Genomic DNA, 8,888 nt, shown 5'->3' on the forward strand with positions numbered 1-8,888 from the left:
GAGAAAGAAAGAGTGGGGAGAGGAGAGAGAGAGGGAGAGACAGACTCCCAAACAGGCTCCACACCGACAGTGTAGAGCCCAACAAGCCTAGAACTCACAAACCGTGACATATTGACCTGAGCCAAAGTCTGACGCTTAACCCGCCGAGGACCTAGGCGCCCTTCAGTGTGCAACTTCTGACGTCACTCCTCAGGGGGTGCAGTCTCGAGCAGGGTACCAATCAGCCTGGGATGACACTGCGTTAGAGCTCTCTTTGACTTTCGCTGATCTCTCTGTTAAGCTATCTGCCTCTATTGGCACCACCTAGCTCTCAGCCTCTGTTTATTGCCAGCTAGTGACTATTGCTTTCAACAGCAGCCTGGGGCACCAATTACTCCACACGCTACTGCAGGCTGGGCTCCAGTGCCGGCGGTGGCTCCTCCAGTCCTCTGATCCCGCGGTGCGTGTGGGTTCCGTAACTGGTCTCACACCGGCTCCTGCAGTAGCTTTCCCTCTGCAGCCCCCTGGGGTAGTTTCATTTCAGAGGGCCTCCAGCAAGACACCACCCTGCGAACGAATGGCTTTCCTTAGCACCCACAGGGGAAGATGGTCAGCAAAGTTTTGGGGTGGCGGGGCAAGGAGGGACGCCGGCAGGTCCCACTGGTACAGCAACAGGGAGACCTCTTTGCCAACTCAGCGCGGCACGCCGTGCCTCTCCAATGAGCTCTAGACCTCGGTCCTCAGAGGTGGGAGGTGCGCTAGCTCGGCCCTGGAGGTAACAGGTGTTTCCTGTATCTGTAATTCGTGTACATTTTTGAGCTCTCTGTCCTTCCTGCTAGCTGATCTCTTGTGATTCCTCTATGCTATGATAGTTAGTAATTCCTTATGTTCGTCTGCTTCGCACACTGCAGAAGCTGGGTGCCGCAAAGCCATGTGTGCTGCAGGAGCCTGCTGTGTGGGCTCGCGGAACCAGGGAGCAGAGCCCTCTCCGCAGAAGTCTCTCCGGGACCCTGCCCAGACAATGCCTTGGTGCGATGGACAGACAAAAAATACTCAAAGTTCCAGCTCCAGTTTTACAAAGCAGGGCAAGAACGGCCAGTTTGCGGCTCAGAGGCAGTAACTGATGCCTGGCAAAAACTCAGATGTCAGTCAGCAGCAGAAAGAAGAAAAAGTTGTGCTGTATTCATTCTGTGATGCTATACAGGAAGGAGACGGGGAACACATCTACACGATGTGCAAGAGACATCCACACAATGCTGAGCAAAAGAAGCCAGACATAGGGGAATCCTCTGCGTGATTCCATTTACAGAGAAGTCAGAAACCAGCCACGTGTGTGGGGGCTGCTAAAGGAAGGGGAGTGTTTGCCTTCAAGGGCGTAGTGATGGGCAGAGGGCGGTGGTGATGGGGAGAAGGGGCCTCCTGGTTGCTAGAGACATACCGTATCCTGGTTTGGGGGCTGGTGTTGGGTGTGTTGACTACAAAAATCCTTCGAGCTGTATTCTCAATGATTTATGCAGTTTTCCACATGCATTTGTCTGCATACATTTATTTATAATAGCTAAGTAAGCTTTGCTCGAAAAAGGATATTTGCACACTCTTGTTCTTTGCCGAGCTATCCCCAATTCCTCAGCTGTCTCTCTCCTTCTTTTATTTGTTTTTAATTTTTTTATGTATATTCATTTTTAGAGAGAGAGGGCATGGACAAGGGAGCAGTACAGAGAGAGGGGGAGACACAGAATCTGAAACAGGCTCCAGGCTCCAGTGCTCGAACTCAGGAAAGACGAGATCAAGACCTAGACTGAAGTCGGCTGCTTAACTGGCTGAGCCACCCAGGCGCCCCTATCTCCTTGGCACTGAGATGCAGAGAACAGAGATAAGTTATCCACAGACACAGAGTCAGTACGCTGAAACGGCAGGATTCAAACCCAGGCAGGCTGGGATCCAAGTAAATGTTCCTGACCCTCGGCTATGCCAAGTTTCCCCACAGCCTTGACCCGAGTAGGGCCGGGACAGGGACCTGGCATGAGACGTGCTTTCCCAGCCTAACCATGCAATGGTGAGGAAAGCTGGCCAATTCTACAATGGAAGGATGAGGCCACAGAGGCCTGCGCAACCATGTGAGGCTTTTCCCTTAGGGGTCCTGGGCAAGACTGATTTTCCAGGTGCTTGCATTGCTCAGGGAGCCAGTCCCTCCAGCTCCCACTGACCCTGTAGAAACAGGTCAGGCCACTGAATCTCGGCAAAGACCAAAATAAGTGAGAGCAGAGAGAGAGATGGTGTAGCCAGTCCACGTTCTCCTAACAAGTTTCCAAGCTCCTCTCTTCAGGGCAGCAGCTCTGACCAGCTCAGGAACATGCTCCTCCTGTGCCTGGCGCTCTCGTCCGCCTTTTTTGTCAGAGTCTTTGTCTGGACCGTCTTCCAGCACTTCCTTACCGCAGACGTGCCCTCGACCTTGCAACATCCCGCCAAGCTCAGATTTCTGCATTGCCTGTTCCTGTACGGGTACACTTTGGTGAGTTTGCTCTCGGGCTATGTGATGGGTTTGGGCTCCCTTCGTCTCCCCCATAACCTGCCCCCCCTTTCCTCTTCACTCCCCCCAAGACGTATTTTGCCACACTCTCCTTTGTGTCTGCAGCTCTGTGTCCCTGCCTCTTCCCTCCCCTTCCTCTCTCCCGCCCTCCCTCCTTTTCTTCCTTCCAACACATACTGAGCACCAGTCACCTGGCTGCTTTCTGAGGATTCTAAAAAGATTTCACACCCAGCGCCTTCTTCCAAAGGGTTTTCAGCCTGACAGGGAACCAAACCGCCTTCAGCCACAGCCTCTTTTCACCTCTGTGCACTCGTCTCCCCTGAATAGTGCGTAGGCACCTGGAAGCAGGCACTGCCTTACCCACCTTTGCAACGATGGCCACAGGCACAGACCTGCTATCTGGCAGGTGCTTTCCGTTTGCTGATTGAAACATTGGTGAATCTATGCAGCGTGCCAGAGGGGCCGAGCTGGCCGGGCCCTGAGCAGGGACTGTGGCTGCGGATAGGACGCCACATGTTTAGAGCCTGCAGCAAGTTTGCAAACAAAGGTTTGGCATCTCACAGGAAGCAGGCAATATTCCTGGAACTCAATGTTCCAGTCCCTGGGTGTGAGCAGCCCCGTAATTCATACTCCTTCCCCGTGGGGACGGAGGGCAACTGTGGAAGGAGGAAGACAGAAGGCCTCGCTTAGCTGACAGCAGAGTGAAAGGTAAGGAGCCCAGACGGCAGCCAGCCCGCCAGCGTGTGCATCCCAGCTCTGGCTGTGCAATCTTGGGCGATGCACGTGACCTCTCTGTGTCCAGTTTCTTGTCTGTGAAAGGGAAACAATAGTGTCCATCCCATCTGGTTGGCAAAAGAATTAGATGACACATGATAAGGGCTTCCTATGTTTGGTAAAGAAATAAAATATGTTTCTGTGTTTCTAGAATGTTCCACCGTAGATGTGGATGCCTCTCAGAGACATGAGCATGTCTAGCTGATATTTACAGAAATGTGACTGATTCAAGGAGACAGGCTGAGGGTGCAACACTCTCACGTCTCTTACTTTGCCTGGCCATGAACTTCGCCAGAGGTCTGCCTGTCCAAACCAGTGGCTGTTATTGCATGGAATCATGGGCCAGTTTGAGAACCAGAAGAACAAGGCCTTTCAGACCTTCTTTACCCTCGGAGAGTAGCCCACGAGCGGCAGGCACGTGCTGATGACCCTGGCTCTGGGGCACAGCACAGGAGGCACGCTGAAGGGCCTCACAAGACACACAGCCTGTAATTTTGCCAGCAAGGTGGGCTTATTCAGGAAGAGTAGAGGAATTGCAACTGGAGACAAGCAACTTATGGCAAACCACCTGGGAGTCCAGGGTTCAAAGGAGAGAAGTTCCTTCTTTAGGGAGAAGTGGAGGGAGGTGGGAGGGTCTGCTTTGAATGAAAGTCCATGGGAGGAAAGCCTGAGGTCAGGGAGGGGCGGTTTCTCATCCCCTGAGTTGTGGTATCTTCTCTTTGGCTGAGCTTGCTGCTGGCAAAGGAGAAGTTCCTTCCTTCCTTCTGTTGTAGGAGGACAGCAGGCTTCTTCTGCCCAGAAGGTGATGTAAGTCTTCCCCCTGGTCTCCAATTCACGACCTGCACCACGCGAGGACTCCCCCTCCCTCTTCCCAGGGGTTTCCTTGTCCAGTTTCACAGCCCTGAAGGGGGAGCATTGCTTGTCATCTTGCATCCTGGTTCCTCCAGCGCTGGCTGGGGGCCCCAGGACACACTGCCCATCATAGTGTGTCATGATGAAGATACTGATGTTTAGTGGAGGAAGGCACACAGGTGGCCACATCCACGTAACAAAGCCTCAAGGGGTTTTGAAGAAATCAGGGCAGGGTACTTAGGGCCTCAAGGAGGCAGCAGCCATTGCTGTGAGCAGGAAGATACAGGTCAGGGATGGTGTCCGTCAATGAGAACATTGCCTGGGGCTTGGAGATGAAAGTCTGTTTGGTGTCCTTCCCCCTGCTAGGCATGTAGAAAGGCTTACAGGAAATAGTGAGGGCCACGGGTGAGTACACAGAGCTTGAGGAAACTGCGACGGAGGAGGTGAGCGCTGGAGGCCACCTGAGCCGACAGGAGACATCTTGACGTCGGGGCTCTCAGAGCTGAGCGGGCCAGTGAAGGTCCCAGCTGGCTCAGTACAGAGGTCTGGTGCCCTTAGATGTGGGCCAAGCAGGCCATCTCCACCTTGTTGCTCACCTGACCCTCCTCCAGCTCAAGCAGGGAAATAGAGGTTTTGTTTGGAGTTCTCTTTGGAGAAATCAAAGCGTTGGGTGTGTCCACGGAAGGAATGCACTGGGGCTTCTCGGGGGACCTGGGACTAGACCCGATGGGTGTGAGCAGGAGAGGGGTGGGGATCACACTTGCCAGCACCCACCCAGTGAGACACTCTACACGAGTGGTCACATCTAATCCCCAAGCCTCATCCTTGGGCTGCGGACCCCATTCTGTTTTACAAAGGAAGCAAATCAAAGCTCAGAGATGCTAATACCCAAGGCCATTCAGTTAGTTGGTGATAAGCTACAACTTGAGTTCAGATCTTCCTGACTCCAGAGTCTGAGCTCCTTCTGGTTTAGGGGTTGAGAACACATGTTCTGCATCTTACTCCTTGGCAGGCAAGGCACTTGACCTTGGTTTGCCTCGGCACCCCCATCTGCAAAAAGATAACTCTGCTTGACTTAGAAGCGTCCCTGAGACGTTTAATCCAGTTCATATCCACTCGGACCACTACTGGCATGCTGTAGGTGATTCGTAAGTCAAGTACTTCCCTGGTGACAAGGACACACACTTAATGTGAGGTCCATGGAAGAGATGATCCCAATGGCTGAAAGGCATTTAGGACGTGCAACATGATAACTTTGTAACTATATTTCATGCTTTATTCAGACACTTAAGTTTGTTTATAGCTGGAGTGACTCTAGTAGTTTAAAAACTTTGGAATTTTAGACACATTCGGCAAATAAATGGCCCTGTGCCATTGAACCCTTCTCCTGATCAACCACAGGCATCCCTAATCCCATTCCTTTCTTTTGTTGAACACAAACATGGCTTATGAATCCATCATAGCACAGGCTCCTGGTGGGCAATGATGGGTGTTGACCCCAGGGATGACCCTTTTTGCCCTCTGAGGCTGGAGAGCCAAAGAGGAGGGTTGCCGGCCTTTGAACAATCGGTGCTGTTCAATTCAGTGCCCAACCACTCAGCTCAAACACAGTCAAGCTCTTTGGCAAATTCATACCATTCTTGAACCAAGATCGTTTGGGAGGAAATTCTAAAACCTAACCGTCTATCTGGACACAATCCAGATTGTGCCTGTCCTTCCTGACGAGCCGTATCCAGATGAGACAGATGAAAAGCTGCAAAAACATCCCAGTAATTACAGGTGTCAGGAATCATCAACGATCCAGATGGGACCTGACTGCTCCTAACGTCTCTCTTTCTTTCTCTTACCCCTGACAGGGGCATATATTTGAGAGGCTGGGAATCTGCTCCATGCCCAGATTTCTCCAGTTTCTGCAGGGCTTTGTGAGAACCAAAACGGATGCTAGAGTTATAGCGGTTGACCTGTATTTTGGGACCATCCCTGTGAGGCTGTTCCAACCCAAGGCAGAGTCCTCCAGCCCCCGGCGAGGCATCATCTTCTTCCACGGAGGAGGCGGGATAGTGGGGAGCCTGGGTAAGGTGCTTCCCTGTGTCTTTGTAAAGGAAGAGCTTCATCTGTGTGTACAATTTGGCCAGCCCTCCACATGAGAATCTTTTTAGAGTAACTCAAAGGAATCAGCGTTTGCAGACTTAAAGAAAAAGTTTGTTTATTTTGAGAGAGAGTGTGTGTGCAGGGGAGGGGCAGAGAGAGAGGAGAGAGAGAGTCTGAAACAGGCTATGCACTGTTAGCACAGAGCCTGATACGAGGCTTGAACACGAACAGTGAGGCCATGTCCTGAGCGAAAACCTAGACTCAGATGCTTAACTGACTGAGCCACCCAGGCGCCCCAGAGGTTGGAGAGCCCAGACTGGGTGCTTTGAGCTCAAGTGAGCAGGTGGTGCTCAACTAAACAAGAAGTGTTCTTTTCTGTACTCTGATGGTGTTGGTCAAGGTGAGGCTAGTGCTGTGTCTCCATGAGGCTCTCACGACACTGGGGTGTGGGCTGCATCCACCCTCACCACGTACGGCATTGGCCGGTCCCTCTGTTTTCCACCCGCAGTACACCCCAAACCCACACACCTCTCCCTGGCTCTGCTACACCACCATGATCCAGGACGCCATCTTCCCTTCCCTGTGCCCTTGACCCTCACAGCCCACATGCACCCTCCCCACCTCTCCCGTCACCCCTCAGTGCATCCCTTCCGTGGCAGCCAGAGAGAGCTTGTAAAACTACCAGTCAGAGCTTGTGTTCCTGGGCGAACCACTTCTTGCGGCTCACGGATGCCCCTAGATGGAACTGAGCCCTCGAGGCCTCACAGCCTTGGAGGTCCTGCCCCCTTTGCAGCCAGGTGCACGGGGTCTCCCTCCTCCCAAAGCGGCTCACTGTGCTCCAGCCACCCTGCAGACCGGGTCCTCCTGGCTCCTCCCCTCCCTGAATCTTTGCACGCGCTTTGCTGGCGGCCTCTCCTCCTGACTTTGCAGGACTGGTGGGCCCTTACTCGTTCTTCCAGTCTGAACTCGAACGTCCCTCCCCGGAGAGGCCTCCCTGAACGTCTTACCAGAAGCCCTGTGCCTTCGAGTTCTATGCCCCTGTCTCCATTCCTGACATCATCCCTTTAAATTTCCAAGTCCTGGCTCAGTCTGGGCACCGGGACTTGGAAAAACTCCCCGGAACTTCTACGTACAACCGAGGTTAGCAACCACTGAATTAGAGGCTTCTTTGCTACAGATTCTGTCTGGCGCTGTGCCAGGATGGCCAACAGACTGTTGATAACGGACTTGTCTGAGAGCCTCAGAGGCACCTACCCCTGGGCTAATAGAAATGGCCCATGGGGCGTCTGGGTGGCTCCGTCTGTGAAGCGTCTGACTTTGGCTCAGGTCATGATCACACAGTTTGTGGGTTCGAGTCCCGCATTGGGCTCTGTGCTGACAGCTCAGAGCCTGGAGCCTGCTTCTGACTCTGTGTCTCCCTCTCTCTCCCCCTCCCTTGCTTGTGCTCTAGCTCTCTTTGTCTCTCAAAAAAAAAAAAAAAAGGAATAAAACGTAATAAAATTAAAAAATAATAAAAAGGGTCCATGCAACTCTCACATACTTCTTAATACCATATATCTGTGTGCATGCTTGTGAAATTACATTCAATATTCTGGCGCAGGCATACCTGCCCTCCCTGGTCTTGGTTTTGTCAGTTTCAACCCACCAAGCCTTCCTTGTCCTCAGTTTTCCCCCCAATGTGAACGAAAAGGTTGCAGCTGGTGAGCCGTGGGGTGCATCCGAGCCCCGACATTTAGGAAGCCACAGCAGATGTCAGGTGTCTCACATTGCCTGGCTTTTTGGTTTTGCCCTAGCAGAGCCAGCTGGAGTCCCTGCAGAGGAAGTAGGAATAGGAACAGAAAGAGAATGTTACACCCAAAGCCACCACTGCTGGCTGGCTGTCCCTGGGGGCCAGGTGAACCGCGCTGGGCCTTGCGTGGCGGTGCTGGCATCCTCGGAGGCCACGCGGGTGGCTGCTGTGACTGATTCTGTCTTGCAGACTTGTCCCACAGCCTGTGCAGTTTTCTGGCCCTGGAGACGGACTCTGTGCTGCTGTCGGTTGGGTGAGTTTCCGGAGAAAGTCAGTGGGTGTCGCTTGGGTGGAAGAGGGTAGGGATGAGCACGTGGATGATTTGTAGAAGAGAGCGAGGGGCCCTACCCACCCCCCAGAGGCATACCTACACGTACATGCATGGACACAGGCACAGCACTGTCCAAGAGAGCAAACACTCAGAAACAAGCCAAATGCCCACAGCAGGGGAGTGCACCAATAATCCGTGGATGAAACAGCAGGTGCTGCCGAGGATGAGCGGAAAGGGGAGCCCTCGCACACTTTTGGTGGGAATGTAAACTGGCACAGCCACAGTGGAAAATAGTATGGAGGTTTCTCAAGACGTCAAATATAGAACTACCCTATCATCCAGCAATTGCACCGCTGGATGCTTATCCAAAGAATCTGAAAACAATTCAAAAGGATAGATGCAGCCCTATGATGACTGCAGCATTATTTATAATAGCCAAATTAAGGCAGTAGCCCAAGTGTCCGTCGGCAGACAAAGGGATAAAAATGTGGTGTGTAGACAATGGAATGGAGCTAGAGAGTATTATGCTAAGCGAAATAGAGAAAGACAAATACCATATGATTTCACTCATGTGTGGAATTTAAGAAACAAAGGAAATAACG

The 8,888-nt window shown here is 52.4% G+C and overlaps 1 protein-coding gene across 1 annotated transcript; it reads left to right on the forward strand.

The window, feature by feature from the left end:
* Positions 1 to 1,807: 1,807 nt before the first annotated feature.
* LOC120227563 (arylacetamide deacetylase-like 4) lies at positions 1,808 to 8,268 on the forward strand (the record flags this gene model as incomplete). Its single annotated transcript, XM_039225648.1, has 3 exons — positions 1,808 to 2,491; positions 5,992 to 6,208; positions 8,205 to 8,268. Coding segments are annotated over exons 1-3 (440 nt in total), but the record flags the coding sequence as incomplete, so codon positions are not given.
* Positions 8,269 to 8,888: the final 620 nt, after the last annotated feature.

This window comes from Hyaena hyaena, unplaced genomic scaffold (assembly GCF_003009895.1).
Source record: "Hyaena hyaena isolate Hyena2069 unplaced genomic scaffold, ASM300989v1 scaffold_2518, whole genome shotgun sequence".
Lineage (NCBI taxonomy): Eukaryota > Metazoa > Chordata > Mammalia > Carnivora > Hyaenidae > Hyaena > Hyaena hyaena.